Raw genomic sequence first — 23616 nt, forward strand, 5'->3', positions numbered from 1 at the left:
TAAATCTGGGTGACAATCTATTAGTAACAACTGTCTAAGAGAAGAAGTTCCCTGACTTTGTAGAGATTTCTTCTTTATTTTTTTTGTTGTGCTTTTGGGATAGGAAATGAACAGAAACCTCTCTGATGAGACACAGACAAAAAAATAAATAAACTGATGGCCATTTTAACTTTTCTCTGCTCTGTCCAAAACTGGAAAAACCTTTTGGCTATGCATATTCACAATAGGATAGTTTGATATAAAGATTGTTTTAATGAATGTATTCATTTCACTGGATAGGCAATTTGATTAATGCTTGTTTTTATTTAAAAGAATGATCAATCATTGAATAAAATCCAGTTAATTTGACCAAACCAGCTGCTTATTGTTGTTTTGAGTCACATTTCCTTTGAGTAAAAGATGTGAAACGACTGAATCTGTGATTGCTAGGTTGTTTATGATGTATGTCAGCATTAGGGCTAAAATCCTGTTTTAGCCACTAATTTAATAGGTACACCTTGCTAAACTAATTTAGTGGGCACAGTCCCCATATCTTTTAAATCTAGAATGTTGACTGTGCTCCCTAGTGCCAAAAAATAGCCTCTCTGATTCCCCCATCAACACAGACAATTGTCTTCTCATGGTGGGGGCGGGCAGGGGAAGCCATCCCCACTGGGATAAGACAGTGATTATCGCTAGCAGCTATAGCAGGCTGGTTGTACTCAACTTGATTGATCGATCAACTTCAGCCTGCCCATTAATGGTTCGAATCTTGGCTGATTGCTGCTGAACCGACTGAGATTTGAAACGGCTGTGGCCAGCCTTATGTAAACAGTACCTCACAGACAGCTCACTGATAGCAAGCCTAATGTGAAACTGTGCTCTATTTTAAAATGTTAAAAGTCCTGCCCAAGTGCTAATACAAGGAACTTCACTGACTTGAAAAGCCTTTCTGTGACTTTCTTTAGCTCAGTTTCAGTTAGTTTTTTGGGCATGACTTTTGCTGACTTCCTGGCTTCACTACTTACCCACCCTTTGTCTAATTGTACTGCCTTGAACTGACCTCTAAGGGCACTGATTGAAGAGAAAAAAAATGTCCCTGGATAGACCTTAGCACTGAATTTAGGGAAAATCAGGCAGTGGTAACAAAGTAATAATAGATTATAGCAGATGACAAACAAGAGTATTCTGGCGATTGAAGGTGTCTGCTCTGTTTTTTTATTTTTTAAAGTTTTATATAGAGTACAAGTTGCTTTAATACTCAAGGGTTCTTCCTTAACAACAGATAAAGCACTGATCCTTGTCAGTTTGTTAGCTAACACAGGGCAGTCCCCTCCATACTCTCAGTTAAACTCTTATGAATGTTCTACTGTTCTTTTTTTTTTTTTTTTTTACATTTGGAAACACATATAAATTCTTATTTTATTCAGCAATGAAAACGGAATGGATGACATGCAAAGCAGAGATGTCCACAGCAACCAGTCACATTTCTATTTATGGCAGATAAATTAATGAAATATTAAAAAACCTGACTGGTTACTATAGGGCACTGTACCTTGGACTTACTAAATAACCCCTTTAGTCTGTCTAAGCTAATATACATTTTTGAAGAAAAAGGCAATGGTATGGTCCTGGACAGCATTTAAAATAGTTGCAAGATTCAAGGGTCTAGAACAGAGGACCATTTTTTAATTGTTCCTGTTTTTGCTTTAGGCAACAATTATTAAAACGAACAGTAGTTTTTGTATGAGTAGAACATATGTCTAAAAGCACAACTGGGGTACAAACAAATAAAAAAAAAGCCTTGTCACCTTTTCTAGGGGTTTTCTGCAAGTCTAGAACATCTTTCAATAGATGCTTTAAAAAGGGAGTTAAAAGGCTCCTGGAGATATTAGGGTTGATGTACTATTGACTGATCAGCTTGCAATGGAATGTTCACATTGTAATGGAATTTCCCCTTAGTTTAGTGAATGTGGTGAAAATTTACTTTGCAAAGGATTCCCAATTGTGTGGCAAGAAAATATAAAAAAATACAATTGTTTTGTTTGCAAATGACTAGATGATGGAAATGATCATCACTTTACCACATTTACCGAGCTAAGGGAAAATCCCCTTGAAAGGTGAAATTAGCAGCCTATTTACTTTAGTAAATCAATGCCATCAACACTAACTGACATTTTGTGCTTTGCAAATTGTAAGAGCAGAGATAATTTGCTCTAAAATCAAATCTTTCACATAGGGCAAAAAGCAATAGTATTCTTAATTTATAGCAGTCATCACATATATAGAAAATGCTAGTATGCACATGATAGGGCCAGTGCTGATCCTCGTGCTTGTGTTAAATAAAGCCCCAATGATCTAATTTGATCATATCACAAAAATGGATTTAAAAGAAAGGACATGTATAAGATATACTTGTGTAATCAAGTATAAAATAAACTGTTAAAAGTATCTAAAAAGGCACAGAAATTTATGTTACCAAATATCTATTCTCATCTAGAAAGCAGTCTAAATTAATATTGCAGATTAGATCTAAAGCTCAATCAGCAGTAGGCATATTATGTTACTTTTTATTTGTCAGTCTTACTAAACATGTGAGCTCCCCATGGTGCCGATATTACCATCTGTAACATTTTTATATAGATGAAATTTCCTTATTATCCTACTAAACAGTTTAGCTCATCCAAAAATTATATTTCATCTTTGGTTGAATGATGGCAGGTTGAATCACTCACTGGCATCTTAATCGCATAGGACTATGGTGAGAGGTACCATCAGGAACATAAAATATCCCAATAAAATACACAGTATTAAACTAGACCTTTGTTTCAGGAAGGCACAGTGGTACTTTCACTGTTTTCTCTCTGTTATCTCTTGGGGAAAACACAACTTTGTGTTCCACTATCCCTGCTGTAGCCATTATAAAATGCCGTACTTTCTCTACTCAGTTCTTTAGTACTGAATTTTACATAATTTTAAATCATAGAGAAAGCAGGCAACTGTGCTTAGCTTCATACTGACTTCAAATCAGGCACTTTTTCAAATATTTTAAGGAAATAAGAAACGGATTCAACTTGCCAAAGATAACTCATAACTCATAACCTAAATATCACCCGTGAATGGAAATAGCAGCTTTTTTGACAGCTTTTTGCAACAGCCTAAAATCTCTTACTGGAATACAGTAGCCATGTGTTGTAGCAATGTTTTTCCTCTGTACTGTACTATATACTGGTTTGGGTCGCCCGTGGCTCTCCCACATCCATACAAGTACATGTTTCTATTTGCTGGTGCAAATGTACTTTATTAATTTTAGAACTTTTGAACCGCCTGAAGAGAGGTTATAATCATGTGAAAATTCTCCTCAAAATTGTGCATTTTATTGGGTGGAATAAAATCTGTTCAATCTGTATGCAACACAAACCAGAGCCACTGTATGAATGGAGGGATTCCTACCTCTCTTGTGACTCGAAACACGAGCAGGTGGCACTGTAGAGTGGGCTACTTTGGGAAAAACTGGACAGACAAGGAAGGAAAAAAAAATCAAATTAGAAAAGAAAAACAAAATGAAAATGTAAGCAAAACACAAAATAAGTAACAATAGATGTACAAATATTGATGCACAATTGTGAGTACATTAAAATAAAATATTAGAGGTGATTATGCACTAAACCCTACAGGGGAAGTAGAAGGAACAAATAATAAACAGGTGAACCATTAGCACAAGCAAATCAAGAAATTTACATTGTAGGTTAAGTAAGAGGATTGAAAGAACAAAATAGTATTATAAGTTCTGGCTCTTGCAAAAGTACCCTTTTAAAATATTTATGGTCATTGCATTTATTGATCTCTAAAAATATCAATAAATTACATACACTAAAACATTTGAGTCAAATCTTGGTGATAACTTGAGTTTATTAGCATTATAATTAGTCAAATATACATGATTAGGGCAATGTCACAGGTGTGCATGGTAAATTATAGCTACTTGTAGCTTTGAATTTTCTAGATAGGGTTTCATTTTTCTTTTTTAACTTTGGCCATAGATCACAATGTCTGCCAGAAAGAACATAGTGCAATTGAAAAATTAACTAAAGCTTTAGTGGTCCACGGGCAGACTCTCCATCATGACCCCCACTGGTACGTATAGACACTGTGGGGCTTATTTACTTAAACTGGAGAATGTAAAAGGAGGGAACAGGTATTTGGGCCCGCCTTCATTGGCTTTCTGCAGCCCCGCCTCCTTCCCGCTCAAATTTCATACATTTTATGTCAGGTATTACAGTATAGGTATTTAGGTTACTGTCACTTTAAAAGTTATGAGGAGAATAAGTTTAACCAGTTAAAAGCTGTGGAAGCTTCTGGAAAACCTTAGGTCCATTAAAGTAAGCTTGTTTGACAGGACTTTTCACAGTCGGTCAAGCCTTAGCAAAAAAGCTACCCTCCCTTCCCTCCCTTGTCGCTGGCACTTATGTGGTATGGTCACCCTGGATTTCTAGGGGGGACATTTAATGTTATTTTAATTATTATGGCTCGAGTTCTAATAACTGAGCTTATAAATAGATTTAATTTTACTTGAATATTTATGGTTGAATAAAATAATTTTTGAAATTTTTATGATTAATGCAAACCAATAAAGTGCCGCGGCCATTACTTATGCCAATGTGTTGTTCCGTGTGTTTTTTCTTATTCAGGTTGTATTTTTGGAATATTTTTTAATATTTATATATATAAAACTTTCTTTGGGGTGTGGGCTGCGTGCAATCCCATGCAAAATCTGGTGCAACTGCATAGAAACTAATCAGCTTTGAGGCTTTATTGGCAAAGCCTAAGAGCCGGTTCACACTAGAAGCGGCACGACTTGCAGGTCGCCTCACCGAGGTGACCTGCACACGACTGCCACGGAGACTTGCAAGACGACTTCTGTATAGAAGTCTATGCAAGTCGCCCCCAAAGTAGTACAGGAACCTTTCTTCTAAGTCGGAGCGACTTGCGCCGCTCCGATTAGAACGGTTCCATTGTACAGAACGGGAGGCGACTTGTCAGGCGGCTAGGTCGCCTGACAAGTCACCCCGTGTGAACCGGCTTTAACTGAACAAGCTGCAGTTAAAAGCTGATTGGCTACAATTCACAGCTGCATCAGATTTTGAGTTTCCTAGCTTTAGTAAATCGACCCCTGTGCTCTGGTCTCCACTCACCCTAGGTTAGTCAACACATTCTTTGCTTCCTGATCAGGAGCAGAATGTTTTGCACCTACCTAAGTGGGTCATGATGGAAGTTGTGTAATTCTGTAGCCATTGGATGATGATAATAATATACACATAATCTCAACATTAAGGTATGTTGGGGTGGGTTCTGGGTGGTATATTTTTTTTCTCCAACCTCACAATTTTTTTTTTTTAATTATCAAGATCTGATATAATATATGGTGATGTTTTAAGTTTTATGAATTCATGATATGCTTGTACATGATGTTTTATCATATATGTGATGATATATGTATTTTTGCACTTTTTGGAAATAATATATTATCTGTATTACCCACTAGCTATAGGATCCAAAAACATTGAAAAGTGTATCCTGTATCCAGAAGAAGCCCTCCAGTTGGGCAAAATGTGTTGAACCATACACCTTCTTTTATACACTGATGTACAGACATTTGTATTTATGTCTATGGTTATGATATATCACCTTTCTGAAGCTCTTTTTACATTTTGTATAAATAAAAATATTGTGATTTTACCTACTGTATTATGTTGTCTACTGGTCTCGGGCACTTTAAAATCCCCTTTCCCCATTGTCTCCCCTTCTGGAGAGGCATGGGGACTATCGCTTTACATATTTTGAATGTTGGTGTATCTTAAAATGTTCTGTTTTTCATTAGACAATGCTGAATCATACAGGCCCGCTCCATGCTGGAAATCTCAATATCGCCAATAATTTAGCTTTCTAGAGGTCTCATCCTTGCCTAAAGGGATGCAGACATTGCATCTTCTCATTTAATAACACTGAGATGTTTCTAGGTGATTATCATGAACCACGGCACTACCATTTATAAAAAAAAGCTTGTGAAGTTACATAGTGACGCAAACAGCAGTTTTGGCAAAAAACAAAAAAAAAAACATATTGCAATGCAATTAGGTCACCTAGTGGGGATTGATTTTTACAGGAAATCATTATAACTAGTATGCTGAAAAACCCTGATCTTTAGGGGGTTTAATAGCTGAAGCTCAGATTACATATACAACTAATAACTCAGAGGAATGGCCCGCCCTTTTTTCCTAGTTCTGTATGATTAAGTACAGTTTTAATTACAGAGAAACAATCTTAAAGTGTAACTAAAGGCAAAACTTTTTTTTTTCATTTTGGATAGAGCAGGGAAGACTTATAACCCCCCTTTTTTTTTTGCTATCTGTGTCCCATTAGGGAGATTTCCCTCCCCCCCCCCCGACCAATAACTAAAGCAGGAAGTGAAAGGAAATCCCTCCAAAGTGAGGGATATGCAGGGTGTCACCAGAACTAGCGTCCCTATTGGAAAATTTCCCCTCTATTGCTGTTCTGATGTCAACCCTAAATGTAGGATTTTATTTTACTTTCACTTTCAATGATAAACAGGACAAACAGATCGGATGAATCTTTCTAACAGGGGCACAGACAGCAATAAAACTTGACAAGTGTCCAATCCCTCTCAACTCCATAGGCGTGCGCACAGGTGTGCTGGGTGTGCCTGGGCACACCCTATTCACCCCGTGTGTGCACTGATTCCCCCTGCTACCCTGTCCTGCCCCCCCCATAGCGCCACTGGCTGCTGTGGGGATGTTTCGGGATGGACAGTGGGGAAGGGGCTGATAAAGATTGTCATTTACAGGCCACTTCATTTTATGTATGAACACAAAAAGTAATTTGTACTGATCGCTCCTGTGTCCATTCATAGCTGAAGGATAGTAAACTGCGTTTACTATCTTTCAGTTTGTGAATGAACAGGAAGCTGCTCAGCACAGAGCACTTCCAATTCATTCACTGTCCAGTGCATCTGAGGCTGCAGAGAAACTGTTTAGAGCTCTGATATTTCACCAAAGACCCTTATTGGAGCTCCTAAAAAAACTGTAATAATAATGATAAAAAACAATATTGTAAAAAAAATTATTTAAAAAAAATGTAAAAAATAGAAAAATAAATAAAAAAACTACTAACACTGTCCACTGCTCTACTGACACCAACCTCTGTGCTATTGACAAGTCCACTGCTCTACTGACACCGTCCAGGTTTTAATACATTTTGAAATGTTTGTTTATATTTATTTATGAGTGTGTGTGTATATATATATATATATATATATATATATATATATATATATATACACATACACACATGCTGCTCACACCTATGCTCCACCCTATCAAAAACTAAAAAAATTGTCTTTAGTTACACTTTAAAACAAACAAGCTAACACATCATTTTAAGAACATACACAAACGATATTAAAAATCACATCCAAATCAGATTTGATGGATGAATAAAGTGTGACAAAAGAGCTAAATGACTTTCTTTTTTAAAAAAAAATCTGCTCCTGGTCCCCCCCAATGCTGGCCACATGTGAATGTCTAGTCATTTTTGGTCATGTGTCATCCCTTCCTTTAGAAGAGATCGTGTGGTCACAATAATAGGCATTTGTGAAATACAATGGAGAGAGAGAGAGAGAAGTAGCAATTTCTGGGAAAGGTTTTTAAGAACTTCTATTGCTCTTTATTTATCCATCTCCGCAAGCCCCTTGTTTTTTTAATTTCACATTGAAGTATTGGTCCACTTTAAGCCATTAAAATGCTATACATACAAACTATCCTATTACACAATAATGACAGCAGACTACATGATTTCATAAGCTAGTTGGTTTACCATTCTTGTTATCTTGCATTTTATCTTATAGATTCATATTTTACATGCACAAAAGCCAAACGCAGGAAAATATGATATACTGAAGTATTTCCTCTAAAGCTAAATGACATTTGAGAAGGCATAGATATTATTAACATCAGCACTTTTGATCTAATAGCTACAAGTATAATGAAATTAAATATTTCATTGAAAATTTTAAATCATGACCAGATAATGACTTGTAAATACAAGCCCTCTTGTGTTAGGGATCCATAAAATTAATTTGTAAGGCGATATACTTTAAATAACCTACAGCAGAAAGTAGAAAGATGATGTCATAAAACTAATGATCCGTGTCACACAGAAGGAGCTCTATTAACAGACGAATAATGAGTGACGGCTCCGCCAGGGATAATAAAAGAGAGTGAAATAGTTTTTCCCTATTCCCTCATTCTGCAGCTTTACCTATTTCTCCCACCACCTTGTATGTGAGTGTTTGAATTATTGCTTGTGTAGACTCTAAAGTCCTCGGCTCTCATTCTGCACACAGCCCTTGCTAATCCATGCAATTAAGGCCAGTGATTCAGCCGTATTTTGTTCTGTTACGGCTATAGTGCGGAGACCCAGACACAATAATTTGGAGCAAATGAATAAGATAATTGCATTTATTTGCTATCTATGAATCTAGGTCAGGACCTGACCTAGCAGCTTCCACAGGCTGGAGTTTTAGTTCTTGAGTTATAAATCTTAAGAGACTTTTCCACTATATTTTCTGCAATTACTAATCTCTCCTCTTCATTTTCACTGGTGCCCCATTAAGGTATGATAGCAGAAGATAATGGACCCACCAAGTTTGTTTTTAAATCTTTTGTTACTAAATGAAATCAGAATTATTCTAATCCAGTGCTTATTTTATGATACCTGAGTGGAAGAGGTGAGACCCGAAACACCATCATCTCAACTCTTATACGTCCATTTCAAACATAACGCTACTAATCCAATGCAAAATGTTAAACAGGATCCCATAACATTGCCTCATAATTAAAAAACAAAATATGTACTAATTCCACATGCTAAGCGTATGAAAACCAAAATTGCTTGTGAAATTTTAATTTGGTTCAGTTAATTAGAAAGATAAAAATATTCTTCAACGAGGGTGAGGGCAAGGCCCTGTTACTGTTGGTACTACCTCAATTGCAATAGCATTATATATGAAAATACAAAGGGTTTAGCGTGTGAATTTATGCTTCTTTTGAAAAGTTGCACTGTATAAGTTGTCTGTTAGAACAAAAAAAAAGCTAAAAAGCTAAAATTATATATTGTCAATTTCATATTTTAAGGGGAATAGGTATCAAATCATAAACATCTTAAAGTTGATGTAAACCTGATTCATGAAATTTAAACTAGGCACATATATCTGCAGTGTTTTCTTATCTCTCTCCAAAGCCCTAAATCCCATGTCTTTCTGCTGTTCCTCCATTCTTCTGCTATCAGCATGATAACTTCTGACAAGTTCTCCAACAACCAAGATTACACCAGCCTGAAATTTGTGTCAGGTTGGGTGCGATAAATAGTTTAGTAGAGAGCTAGTTTATTCACAGCACAGCTCTGCACATTTCTTCCTTCCTCTGCCTATGTGGAGTGGAGGTGTGTGCCTTTTCTCCAATCAGCTCACACACAGTGTATGCCAAGACTTCACTCCCAGTACTGAACAGAAAGAGAACATTTCTTACACCATGTGCACTTTCTAAATAATATAGCAAGCTGAAGACAGCAGATATACATGTACAACTTATGTAGGGAGATTTGTTTCATTTCTGTGTATCATCTGAGGCTGTTCACTTCACTGGGTAATGTGAGGATTTACATCCACGTTAAAATTAAACATAAAAGAAAACAAACACCCCATAACAAAATGCACTGGCCCACATTACTGAATGTAATGCTAATGCATTTAACAGCATGGTAATAGTAAATAGGATTTATCTAACTTTACTAGAAATTTAAAGTGTTGCTAAAATAGTCATTAAAAAGTGTCCCCTGCAAAGAAGATTTTTATCTATGGTCAAAAAGTAAAATGATAAAATGATTTCCACATTTCATTTAAATTTTTAGCCTACTCCTTTTAATCTGAAAGAACTTGGAGACTTAATTTTTGACAATCCTAACACATTTACTTTCTTGAATTCACATTTCACAAAGTCTGCCTTCTGAACTATAACGGTGCTGAGAGGAGGAGTTCAGAAGATGAAGTCAGTACAGGAATCACTTGCAGACAGCAATGCACCATGGGATATGTAGCCCTTAGAGATTGAAAGTAAACAGCAGAGGAGAAGCTGTAAAGCATGCAGAGAATCAAGGAAGTTGTGAAAAGAGATGCCAGCCAACAGGCAGCACTCACAACATGAAAGGAGATTTTTTAAATACGCTTATATTGGATTGCCAAAAATAACTATATGCTGATAAAGAAAATGTATACTGTGGCCATAGATTTCCTTTAACACCTCTCTGTATCTCGCTGCACTTAGTGGTTCTTCCTGCTGGCTTCTACATCACTAAGGCCGGGTTCACACTGGTGCGACAAACGCTCCGACATTGGGAGCTCATGTCGCATGACGTGTGAAAATCAATGTTTTCCTATGGGAGCCATCTTAACTGGTCCGACACAAGTCAGTCCGACTTTGAAAATGCTCCCTGCACTACTTTGGTCCGACTTTGATCCTACTTCAGCCCATTGAATATCATTGAAGTCAGATCAAAGTCAGATCGCCGTCTTGCCTAGACGGGGCATGATTGGGTGGTGATGTCATAAGGGGTGGGGTCACCGGATGACATCACCCAGTGACCACGCCCCATGCCAATATAAATCGTTGAGCACCACGCACACGGCATTACATCGGGAGAGAGCATCGTGTTAACATCGGAGGACGACCGGAGCGAAGAAGATGACGGAGAAGACCGGGCCAACGCTAGCAAAAGAGCAGGCAAAAGCGCAGAAGATAGCGGAGGAGCCCGGCAGAAAACACCGGAGAGCGGGAGAAGAACCAGAGACCGGGAGAAGAGGCCGGAGAGAGCGGAGAAGAGGCCGGAGAGAGCGGAGAAGTCATGATTGGGTGGTGACTTTGGGGCAGGCCCCCTGCCCCAAAGCACCCACCCCCTATGTTGAGGGCATGCGGCCTGGTACGGTTCAGGAGGTGGGCGCTCGCTCGTCCCCACCCCCTTTCCTGACTGGCCAGGCTGCATGCTCAGATAAGGGTCTAGTATGGATTTTGGGGGGCCCCACGCTGTTTTTTTGACGTAGGGGGTTTCCCTTAATATCCATACCAGACAGAAGGACCTGGTATGCTCTTGGAGGGGGAACCCATGCCGGTTTTTTATTTAAAATTTGGTGTGGAGTTCCTCCTCAAGATTCATACCAAACACAGTGCCTGGTATTGGCGGGGATCCAAGTCGGATCCCCATTCATTGAAGTCGGACGCGTCTCTGACTTCAAGTCGCAGGCCATGGCCAGGTGTGTGTTATTCCCTCATTATCCCATTTATACCATTTGCAACGAGCAGATAAAAGGTCCAGAGTTAATTTCAAGTTTGCTATTTGCATTTGGAAACTGTTGATGTCAACTCTCAATATGAGGTCCAAAGAGCTGTCACTATCAGTGGAGCAAGCCATCAAAGGCTGCAAAAACAAAACAAACCCATCAGAGAGATAGCAAAAACATTAGGCATGGCCAAATCAACTGTTTGGAACATCCTTAAAAAGAAAGAACGCATCGGTGAGCTCAGCAACACCAAAAGACCCAGAAGACCACGGAAAACAACTGTGGTGGATGATCGAAGAATTCTTTCCCTGGTGAAGAAAACACCCTTCACAACAGTTGGCCAGATCAAGAACACTCTCCAGTTGGTATGTGTGTCAAAGTCAACAATCAAGAGAAGACTTCACCAGAGTGAATACAGAGGGTTCACCACAAGATGTAAACCATTGGTGAGCCTCAAAAACAGGAAGGCCAGATTAGAGTTTGCCAAACACCATCTAAAAAAGCCTTCACAGTTCTGGAAAAACATCCTATGGACAGATGAGACCAAGATCAACTTGTACCAGAGTGATGGGAAGAGAAGAGTATGGAGAAGGAAAGGAACTGCTCATGATCCAAAGCATACCACCTCATCAGTGAAGCATGGTGGTGGTAGTGTCATGGCGTGGGCATGTATGGCTGCCAATGGAACTGGTTCTCTTGTATTTATTGATGATGTGACTGCTGACAAAAGCAGCAGGATGAATTCTGAAGTGTTTCAGGCAATATTATCTGCTCATATTCAGCAAAATGCATCAGAACTCAATCGATGGAGCTTCACAGTGCAGATGGACAATGACCCGAAGCATACTGTGAAAGCAACCAAAGAGTTTTTTGAGGGAAAGAATTAGAATGTTATGCAATGGCCAAGTCAATCACCTGACCTGAATCCGATTGAGCATGCATTTCACTTGCTGAAGACAAAACTGAAGGGAAAATGCCCCAAGAACAAGCAGGAACTGAAGACAGTTGCAGTAGAGGCCTGGCAGAGCATCACCAGGGATGAAACCCAGCGTCTGGTGATGTGTTCCAGACTTCAGGCTGTAATTGACTGCAAAGGATTTGGAACCAAGTATTAAAAAGTGAAAGTTTGATGGATGATTGTTAATCTGTCCCATTACTTTTGGGCCCTTAAAAAGTGGGAGGCACATATACAAACTGTTGTAATTCCTACACTGTTCACCTGATTTGGATGTAAATACCCTCCAATTACAGCTGAAAGTCTGCAGTTAAAGCACAACTTGTTTGTTTAATTTCAAATCCATTGTGGTGGTGTATAGAGCCAAAAAGATTAGAATTGTGTCGATGTCCCAATATTTATGGACCTGACTGTATATCATTGAGTTCAGCCGCTGACCAGGAAATTTACACGCTTGGAAGTGTCAGATTCTGAAATTTCCTCAGGCAGAGATAGGCTGTGCGGGTGGTGGAAGTAGTAAGTATAATTTTTTGTGTAGGAGGTACTTTTTTGTTGTTTTTTTTTGTAACAGGTTGAATATTTTGCACACATAAAGGACCTTTAGTCTTAAAGTAAAAGTATCACAGAAAGGTGATGGTTAGGGAAAACACATCATGGGCATCTTGTTTTCATTTGCTAAGGTTGTGAGCTACTTTATAAGGATGATGTTAAAGTAAAAGTCCACCCTAACACTAAAATCCCTGCATCTACAGACAACCACGATCTAACACTTAACTATGTAGCCCTGTAAAGAAGAAATACATACCTTTTTTTAAGCCGATCCGACCCGATCCCACACTGAGCTGTCAGCTGCAGCTTCGCTGTGTGGGCGGGTGCAGAGGACATTGCTGACAACGGAAGCCCCATAGTAAGTCTATGGGTGACGTCATCCTCCATTTATTTTACAGCCCTTGTCGGCTGTGTCCTCTGCAGAGATTCCGGCGCTAGAGACCGGTTTGGATCGGCTTCAAACAAGGTATGTATACTGATTTCTTCTTCACAGGGCTAGATAGGTTAGTGTTAGATCGTGGATGTCTGTAGATGCAGGGATTTTAGTGTTAGGGTGGACTTCTACTTTAAGCCCTACTTCATGAACCAACTAAGCCTTCCTAAATCACACTAACTAAAACCCACCCATATCGTAAATTCTTCTATTTTGAAAATGTATGGTGATTCTTACTGCACTGCCTTCAGAGGCATTGCTGTGATTTGTTTTTAATGACTGTATGAGATTTTTTTAAAACTCCCCCAAAAATGTTTGCCACCCTAAACCAGAAATAATCCTTAATTTTCTAGGTTTTCCCTTCAACGTCACTTTCTATTTCAAGCTTTTTTTAGCTAGAGAATAATTTACAGGGTGAAGTGTGACAAAAGATAAAACAATGTCTTTTGCTGGTGTTTATAGATAAACCCTAGTGTGAAAAGCCTGACGATTCTGCCAACAGACTAATTATATAATATTCTTGTGAAACATACAGTTCATGAATAATCTCACTTCAGTACAATTGCAGTGCTTACTGGATGATGTTGATTATTTGTTGACTAGAGTTGCATTTAAATGTGTATATCTTAAATAATACATTTAATGTTAGCTTTGCATTAATTGTCCATGACTATAGTTCTGCATTAATTTAGACTACAGGATTAAAGTGTTACTAAACCCACAACAGTAAAATCAGTCTGTATATGCAGTAAAGTATGCTGGTTATACTCATTGTGGAATCTAAGGGGTTAATCCTCTGCATTGTGTAAAAAAGGCTGTCTGATCCTCCCCTTCTTCCACTGTCCCCAATCCATCTCCTGATAAGACAGAGTCTTTGGAGTCACTCTGCACATGCTCAGGGGGTGTATGTGACCAGCGCAGAGCCAATCAGCACTGTCCAGACAGAGGGTCTGGGATCCTGCAGTCTCATAGGACAGTCAGAGAAGAATGAAAACTCCTCCTACAAGCTTTAACCAGCACTCAGTCGGTCACTGATAGAAGTCACTGCTATATACTGCTGATGAGAAAAGGTATTTAGCAGTTTATATTTACTAAAATAATTGCACTTCCATATTCTGTGTACTGTGGGACACCAGATATAGTGAATGCAGGGTCCTGGGTTTAGTAAAACTTTAAGGCCTCATTCACACGAGCTTACTACAGGGTAAGCCCATGCAAGGGCTGTGTTTATCTGCATGGGAATGCACAGGTGCCCCATGCTTCCCTGTGCAGTCCTTCCTATTCATATCAATTGGGACACAGCGGCTTTAAAGTCCACCAAATGGGGATCAGGAGTTGCAGAGCAAATGGCTTAAATTATGGTGGCCTTTATTCTTCCTTATAACCAAACTATGTTTTTCACTGTTTTCTCTGATCCAGTTGTTGTGAAGCAGCCCCTGACTGGACAAACCAATAAAAATAACTTTCTATTGGTTATTATAAGTTACTATATAAAACCAATTTTGGTGGCACATTTCCGGATAAGGCCATACGAATGTCAGTTATTATTTAGTCCTATGTAAAGTGACAAATGGAAAATCAAAATCCAGCTACCAGCATTGCAGTAATAAATGCTGCTATTTGATTGGTAACTCCAAACTGTATTACATCACTGCCAATTCCACTGTGCCTTTGCACTTTAAAATTGTCATGCAGCATATTATTAGAACGAGTCTACTTATTCAGTAAAAATAATGAAAATGTACAATGGCAACAAAAAAAAATTCCTTTGCTTTCAAACAGATTTCATTTCTACGAACGGCGTAGGTTTTCATGACCCCTTATTGCACCAAAAACTCACTTAGCTCACTTAACCAAACAAAGCTGTAGATGATGAGAAGACAAGAATTTCTTGTATATAATGGAATCCCTTGGTACTCAGCAGCTCAAAATTCATAAAAGAGCTGCAGGGTTTTACAATTCTCTGGTACATCTCTTGGGATTATCAGAGCAGCTCACAACTTGGTGCTCCTTTTTCGTATTTTTGCTTTATCAGGTGAATTTCCAGTTAGTCATTTAAAAAGCAACCATAAACCTCTTTTTATGCCATAAGGAAATACTTGTGTAACCAAACAAGTTACTTATGTTTACTGGTAATGCTTGGCATTTGTATATGTGTGCTAGTTTATTTAACCATTAACATAGTAATTAAAATTCATAGCCTACTGTTGGTATAATTTAAATTTTTAGAACATATAATATATTGCATATTACAAATTCTTGGTACTTTTGTTTTTTTTATTGAGCCCCTTTCATTTATTTTCACTTAGTGATCCCTCCAGTAAGTCTGTTTTTCTGTATATTCAATTTTCATTTAATAGGACAAGCTGTCCAGATAACATATTAGTTAGAGAGTTGAGACAAGCCATTTCACACTGATAGGGGTGCTTACAATGGGCAGCTTTTATTCATTCATGTAAAACATTTATCTCAAAAAGAAAAAATAATAATCAAAAGTGTTAGCTGGAGTTCTGCTTTAATTTGTTAATCAAGTCCATCAATATCTGCTAGTGCATCCAACCCTACCATCTCCACAGTTTGATAATGCTGCTATCCCAAGGTTGCTCCTCCCGTGGAGAGGAGACACCCAAAAACATGAAGTGTGTTACTGGTTGGATCATCTGCTAAAAATTGAGTAAAAAAGCCTAACAAGAAAAAAAAAAGCAAACAAAAAACAAAAACAAAAATTAATGCAACCACCGTCACCAGGAGTGGTAAGCTGCAACATATTGCATTTTTGTTTTTGGGTTTAATGCAGTTTTCAGGTTAATGCTCTGAAAAATACCTGGTATTTCCAGGAATGACGGATAATGTGACACTCCCCTGCCTACATAAAGGCACCAGGTCCATAAGCAGCCATTTGTCAGCTCAGAGCGCTGTTCCATAGGACAAGGAGAAGCTTTTTGAGCCCTGTGAAAGTTTTGCTTTTAGAGCACAGGGAGAGTAAGCAGCTGAGCATGGAGAGAGTAAGTACAGGTACCAAACTGGGCTTCTTCTAAAGAGAACCTGTTACCTTGCCTAGTATAGGCTAAAGATAGGTTTGTTTTAAATTTAAGAGTTAGATTTAGGGTAAATTTAGGAGTATGTTCCGGTTATGACTAGTGTAGGTTCTCAAATTAGACTTTGGATTTCAGGTATTAAGTTCAGATAATGTTTAGGCGAAAGCTTTGTGTTACTTTTTATGGATGCGGTAAATAATTCTTTGTGTGATACAAAATATTCTGGGTCTGTGTATTTATTTTTTTTGGACTCCCAAAATACATGGTGTTCAAATGTTTTCACTCAACACAATATACCAAATTCATTGTGCCCAAGACTGATAGACTGCCAATCGGGACACAAAGTAGCCCACATTTGTGTAGATAAGAATACAATATTCTTTCTTCTTTAAAACTTTATTTAGGGACACTTGAGGGAGGTATAAACCTGCAAAAAGTGGGTGTGACCAAGCCTAATGCCCCGTACACGCGGTCGGATTTTCAGACGGAAAATGTGTGATAGGACCTTGTTGTCAGAAAATCCGACCATGTGTAGGCTCCATCACACATTTTCCATCAGATTTTCCGACACACAAAGTTTGAGAGCAGGATATAAAATTTTCTGACAACAAAATCCGTTGCCAGAAATTCCGATTGTGTGTACACAAATCCGACGGACAAAGTGCCACGCATGCTCAGAATAAATAAAGAGATGAAAGCTATTGGTCACTGCCCCGTTTACAGTCCCGACGTACATGTTTTACGTCACCGCGTTTAGAATGATCGGATTTTCCGACAACTTTGTGTGACCGTGTGTATGCAAGACAAGTTTGAGCCAACATCCGTCGGAAAAAATCCTAGGATTTTGTTGTCGGAATGTCCGAACAAAGTCCGACCGTGTGTACGGGGCATTAGAGTGATAAGGGGCTTAAGGGGCATGGTTAAATAAAACCCAGGCTTCGGATATATGCTGGGAGGTTCTTTGATAGAGGAGAGGACTTGTGCTAGAAGGTGGGGTGGAGGGGGGTCATATATGAACTTGGGAAGAGATTTTGATGGGGAGAGTACTTGTGCTAGAAGGTGGGGTGAGGGGAGGTTGGATATGTATTGGGGGTGCTTTGGGAGGGGGAATTCTAGAAGGTGTGGTGGATTGGGGGGTCGGATATGTGCCTGGGGGGTGCTCTAGGAGGGGGGAGGACTTGTGCTAGAACATAGGGTGGGGTTCGACATGTATTGGAGGGCTGTTTTGTGACATTGTCAGCACTGATAATACAATTCTGAAGAGTTAAAGTGGTGGTAAAGGCTAAAGGTATTTTAACCCTAAAGCAATCTCTGCATTAAGGTAAAAAAAAAAACTTTTAGGAACAGCTCCCCCCTGTTCCCCCTAAATATTTACTTGGGCCCAACCTCAGTCCAGCGCTGTGCCTGAGAGCAGTGGCCCTGCTATATCTATCCCTCCTCACTAGACTCAGTGAGAGCAGAGGGAGCCATTGGCTCCTGCTGCAGTCAATCAAATTCAGTGATGGGGAAGCGAAGGGCCGGGTTCAGCCACACTGTGTGTATCAATAGATGCATACAGTGTGGCTCAGGAGCGAGCCTGCACCAGTACCTTCCCTAGCAAGCAGCTTGGTGGGGGGGTACTTAAAGGTACTTAAAGGCAGGGGGAGCCAGGACCACCGACAGGGGACCCCAGAAGAGGATTGGGGTTGCTCTGTGCAAAAGCAAAACCATTACACAAAGCAGGTAAGTATATCATGTTTGTGTGTTTTTTTTGTTTTTTTTGATCCTTTAAAATCACTTTACATTTTCAAAGTTGCATACTCTTTAATAAGGGCTGAAGCATGTTGTACCGTACTGTATACAAAAAACAGAGACTTTCAAGTTATTAAGACAACAAGAATTGAACTATATTTCTTTTGATTCCACACCATTTAATACTTGCCTGCTAACCCGGTGTTAACTAAATGTCCTTATTAAGAAAGTAAGTTTTCAAGTGAATTTGCAATATCATGTTCTTCTTCAATCATATACCTGTTCATTTTGCAACAAAGCCAGACGCTTTTTTTCATAAGCTGGTTAAGATGGATATCTTGTCCGCCTTAATATTTTATAATATTTTAATATTTTATATTTTATAAGTAAAAAGCAGTGCAAAGTAAAAGAAAGCAACTTTTTAGGATGTGCGCAGCAAAAAAAAAAAATTAGAAAATTATGTCAGCAAATGGTAATGTGATCTGCTTAGTAATCACAGCATTTAGCAGAATGCATTACACAAAAAAGATCAAAGCCTGACAACTAAGCCTAACAACTAACTTATTGTATAAGGTTTTCTAAATGGGCCTGTTTATTCATGAGGGAACTTTCCTGTAAAAAAAATAAAGTCAAACACCTAGACCCCGCTGCATCAAAAAACAGCTCCCTCATTAGTAGCATCCTAACCTAAAGTTTGAATGTAATGCCATGTACAACATACATATAAAACACTATAAGTCAATTAATACAATACTTCACACAGAAAAAAATCATATTGTATCATAATGGTGGGAATTGATTTGTCAAGTTTACAATTCTTACACTGCTACAAAGTCACCCAGTTTATCCTCTCTTTGGAAAAAGAATTAGTGTATTTTGTCCAATAATAAAATGTAAGAAGATCTAGTTCTTCATCATCTTGTTCTGCCGGGGCTCATGTTGCATATGGCATACTACATCTACCATCATCTGTCAATTTGTTATAATTACTCTGTTATCTGCTGCATTATCAAATAGGTAGAAGTCTGAAGGGCAACACAAACAGTATACAACTAAAGCTTCTTCAAGCAAACACATTGTCTAGACAATGTACAGTATATGAACATTGTCTACAAAATAGCTATCAAATGTATACTAATTAAGCACATATATAATTAAAAATTTAAATAATATAGTTTATACAGCAGTCTCTATCGAACAGGGATACCTACCTGTTGGTGAATGCAGGTCCATTAAGTAAAACTCCAGAAAATTAATAGAGGGGAAATCTTCCAATGTACCATTTTAAGAAAAAAAAAAGATAATTTTGAAATTGATGACAGCAACAAGGAAGAGCTGGAAGAACATTTTGCAACTAATTAAGTTAATTAGCAACACGTGGGTAATATAAGTGGGTATAAAAAGTGCATCTTAGAGAGTCAGAGTATCTCAGAAGTAAAGATGGGCAGAGGTTCACCAATCTGTAAAGAGCTGAATCTAAAAATTGTCAAACAATTTCAGAATAATGTTGCTCAATGTAAAATTGTAAATACTTTAAATGTATCATCATTTACAGTACATAATAGCATCAAAAGATTCTGAGAATCTGGAGAAATCCCTGTGCACAAGGGACAAGACCAAAATGCAATATTGGATGCCTGTGAACTTTGAACCCTCAGACAGCACTGCATTAAAAACAGGCATAAAATCACTGTCTGTGAACACAGTTCGCTGTGCCATCCAAAAATGCATGCTAAAGCTCTATCAAGCAAAGAAGTAGCCATATCTGAACATGATCCAGAAACGCCACCATCTTCTCTGGGCCAAGTTTGACATTCTTTTTGGTAACCATGGGCACCACATCCTTTGGACCAAAGAGGAGAGGGATCTTTCGGCTTGTTATCAGCACTTAGTTCAAAAGCCTGCATCCTGATGGTATGGGGGTGCATTAGTGCCTATGAAATGGGAAGCTTGCACATCTGGAAATGCACCATTAATGCTGAAGGATATATCCAGGTTTTAGTAAATGCTCCCATCCAGATGATGTCTTTTTGCGGAGAAGGTCTTGCAGAACAATTCTAAACCAAATAGTGCATCTATGACAACAGTATGGCTTTGTAGTAGAAGAGTCCAGGTGCTTAACTGGCCTGCCTGCAGTCCAGACCTTTTACTAATTGAAAATTTTTGACACATCTTAAAACTAAAAATATGACAAAAAAGATCCAGGACTGTTAAACAGTTAGAATCCTATATCAGGCAAGAATGGGACAACATTCCTCCCCCAAAACTACATCAACTGGTCTCAGTTCCCAGATATTTACAGAGTGTTGCTAAAAGAAGAATGCTACACCGTGGTAAATATGGATCTGTCCCAACTTTTTTGAGATATGTTGCTGCCATCAAAAATTAAAATTACCTTATTATTTCTTAACTGCTTGCCGACCGCCGGCTGTCAATTGACGGCCAGGCGGCGCGGCTCTCGTTGCGGGAGGGCGTCATATGACAGCCTCCCATTTAAACAGGGAATGCGCGTGATCGTGTGTGCGCATCCCTGTTCCTTCGGTAGCGGCGTGTCACGGAGACACCGCTCGCCACCGAGGGGGGTGAACAGCCACTGGACATGGCTGTTTACCACAGATAGGTCCACCCCATTGTGCACGGCGCATGCACAGGATCGCGAGCGTGCTGCGCGTGCACGTCGGTGGCGGAGTGTTCCTGGGAACACTACTCGTCACCGACGCTGGTAAACAGCCATTGGCCGGCTGTTTACCCACGTGATAGGCTGCGATCCATTCACAGCGGATCATAAATGTAAACACAGAGCGGTAACTAGCTGTTACCAGCTCTTCTCTCCTCACACACCGTTTCCAGTGTGAGAAGAGCCAGAAGCAGTGAGTTACCGATCTGTGTTCTGTAGTGTCTGCACCAACACCACACCTGTCCCATCGCCCCCCATTGTCATCTGTCACCCAACAGTCACCACAGTCACCCAATAAAGTGCACCTGTCACATAAGGGACTGCCATCAGTGACCGTCAGTGGTGCACCTGTCACCCGTCACAAATTAGTGACCGTCAGTGGTCCACCTGTCACCCGTCACCCATCAGCCATCACCCGTCACCCATCAGTGACCGCCAGCCATCACCCGTCACCCATCAGTGACCACCAGCCATCACCCGTCACCCATCAGTGACCGCCAGCTGTCACCCATCAGTGACCGCCAGCCATCACCCGTCACCCATCAGTGACCGCCAGCCATCAACCGTCACCCATCAGTGACCGCCAGCCATCACCCATCACCCATCAGTGAGCGCCAGCCATCACCCATTACCCATCACCTGTCACCCATCAGCGACCGTCAGCCATCACCGATCACCTGTCACCCTTTAGTGACCGCCAGCCATCAGCCATCACCCATCACCCGTCACTGTCCGTGGCCTGTCACCCATCAGTGACCATCGCCTGTCACACCGTCATCACCGATCAGTGAACGTCAGATGCCACCCATCGCACAGCCCATCAGTGACCGTCACCTGCCACCTGTCACACCGCGTCATGTCCAAAAGAGTATACAGCAGAGAGGAGGAGTTCCAGATCCTCTCCATGACCGATGAGAGCAATGGGGAGTTCTCATCAGATTCCAATTCGGATTCTGAATCAAATTCGGCATTTGAACCAAATAGTGAATCGGCAAATGATTCGGAGGAAGAATGGGTCCCTCCCAAAAGGGCACGGCACTCTGGAAACCAGGATTATATTCCCAGGCCCAGTACCAGCGCTGCCACCACCAATAGGCCCCAGGAACAAATTCCCAGGCCCAGTACCAGCGCTGCCGCCAGCGTTAGGCCCCGGGAACAAATGCCTAGTACCAGCGCTGCCGCCGGTGATAGGCCCCAGGAACAAATGCCCAGACCCAGTACCAGTCCTGCCACATCACGCCTGAGTACCAGCACAGGAAATTCCAATCCAACTACTGGAGTGTCACACCCCCCAAGAGCCAGGGCCTCTACATACATGCCAGATGGTCTTGCCAACCCAACATGGCTGCCTTCCAACTCGGCATCACCAATTTTTCCCCCGTTCACAGCACTGTCAGGTGTGCAGACCAACACCCAAAATTTCTCAGAGATTGATTTCTTTCATATGTTTTTGCCCGACACTATGCTGCAATTTATTGTGGACCAGACAAATTTGTATGCCCAGCAATATATTGCCAACAACCCCCAATCATCCTATGCCTGTCCTTTTGAGTGGAGAGATCTGAATTTGGAGGAGTTCAAAGTGTTTATGGGCCTCACCCTAAACATGGGGATTACAAAAAAAAATGAAGGACATGCCTATTGGTCCACCAACCCTATCCACAACATGCCCATTTATTCTGCCATAATGTCCAGGTCCCGATACAAGATGATAATGCGCTTTCTTCACTTCAGCGACAACACCCAGTGCCCTCCCCACAATCATCCAAATTACGACAAGTTATACAAGATTCGCCCACTGATAAATTTATTTTCCCAACAATTTGCAGAACTCTATGTCCCCGATCAGAATATATGCGTTGATGAGTCCCTGGTACCCTTTTCAGGCCGGCTAGGAATAAAGCAATATATTCCTAGCAAAAGGGCCAGATACGGAGTAAAGTTATACAAGCTATGTGAGAGAGCCACGGGATATTTGTATGCGTTCCGCATATATGAAGGAAAAGATTCCCAGCTCCAGCCCCCTGAGTGCCCGGCCTACATGGGCACAACTGGAAAGATTGTATGGGACCTGGCATACCCACTTCTGAACAAAGGATATCACATATACGTTGACAACTTTTACACGAGCCTGCCCCTTTTCAAACACTTATACATTTCAAAAACCCTGGCCTGTGGAACCTCCAGAAAAAATAGAAAGGGCTTCCCACAATCTTTAGCGAACAAAAAGCTGCGAAGGGGGGAAAGAGCATTATTGAGATGCAACGAAGTGCTGGCCTTGAGGTGGAAGGATAAGAGGGACGTGCACATGATGTCCACCATCCATGACTACACTACAATTGACGTACAAAGAAGACGAGGTCCCATTGAAAAGCCAACATGTGTCCAAGATTATAATCTCTACATGGGGGGGATAGATTATAATGATCAAATGATTCAGCCCTATTTGTCAATAAGGAGGTCCGATTCTGGTATAAGAAGGTAGCAATTTATCTCATCCATTTGGCCATTTACAATTCCTACGTAGTCTACACAAAATCCATTGAAAGCCCCGCCCCCGTCCTAAAATTCATAGAAGAAGTTGTCACGTCCCTCATCTATCACCAAAGACCCCCCCCAGAAGACCTTCGCTCTGAGACTGTTTGCCGACTTCATGAGCGCCACTTCCCCTTCAGCATTCCACCATCTGAAGCAGGCCGAAGACGGCAAAAAAAATGTCACATGTGCACCAAAAAAGGAATTTAGAAAAGATACCAGCTACCATTGTCCCCAGTGTCCCTCCCAACCTGGCCTTTGCATTGGTGAATGCTTCCAACTTTATCATACATCCCTAAAATATTAGCC

At 40.2% G+C, this 23616-nt stretch overlaps 1 protein-coding gene across 9 annotated transcripts in view; it reads right to left on the minus strand.

Moving 5' to 3' along the window:
- NTNG1 (netrin G1) overlaps nt 1-23616 on the minus strand; it is a 527102-nt gene that overhangs the window by 87940 nt on the left and 415546 nt on the right. For 6 of the 9 annotated variants that reach the window (XM_073592992.1, XM_073592993.1, XM_073592994.1 and 3 more), the window contains one exon: nt 3433-3492. The exons of the other annotated variants lie outside the window; for them this stretch is intronic. In XM_073592992.1, coding sequence (XP_073449093.1) covers nt 3433-3492 — 60 coding nt within the window. The remainder of the gene's footprint in view (nt 1-3432; nt 3493-23616) is intronic. 9 annotated transcript variants of the gene reach the window in all.

This window comes from Aquarana catesbeiana, linkage group LG07 (assembly GCF_042186555.1).
Source record: "Aquarana catesbeiana isolate 2022-GZ linkage group LG07, ASM4218655v1, whole genome shotgun sequence".
In the NCBI taxonomy this organism is placed as follows: Eukaryota; Metazoa; Chordata; class Amphibia; order Anura; family Ranidae; genus Aquarana; species Aquarana catesbeiana.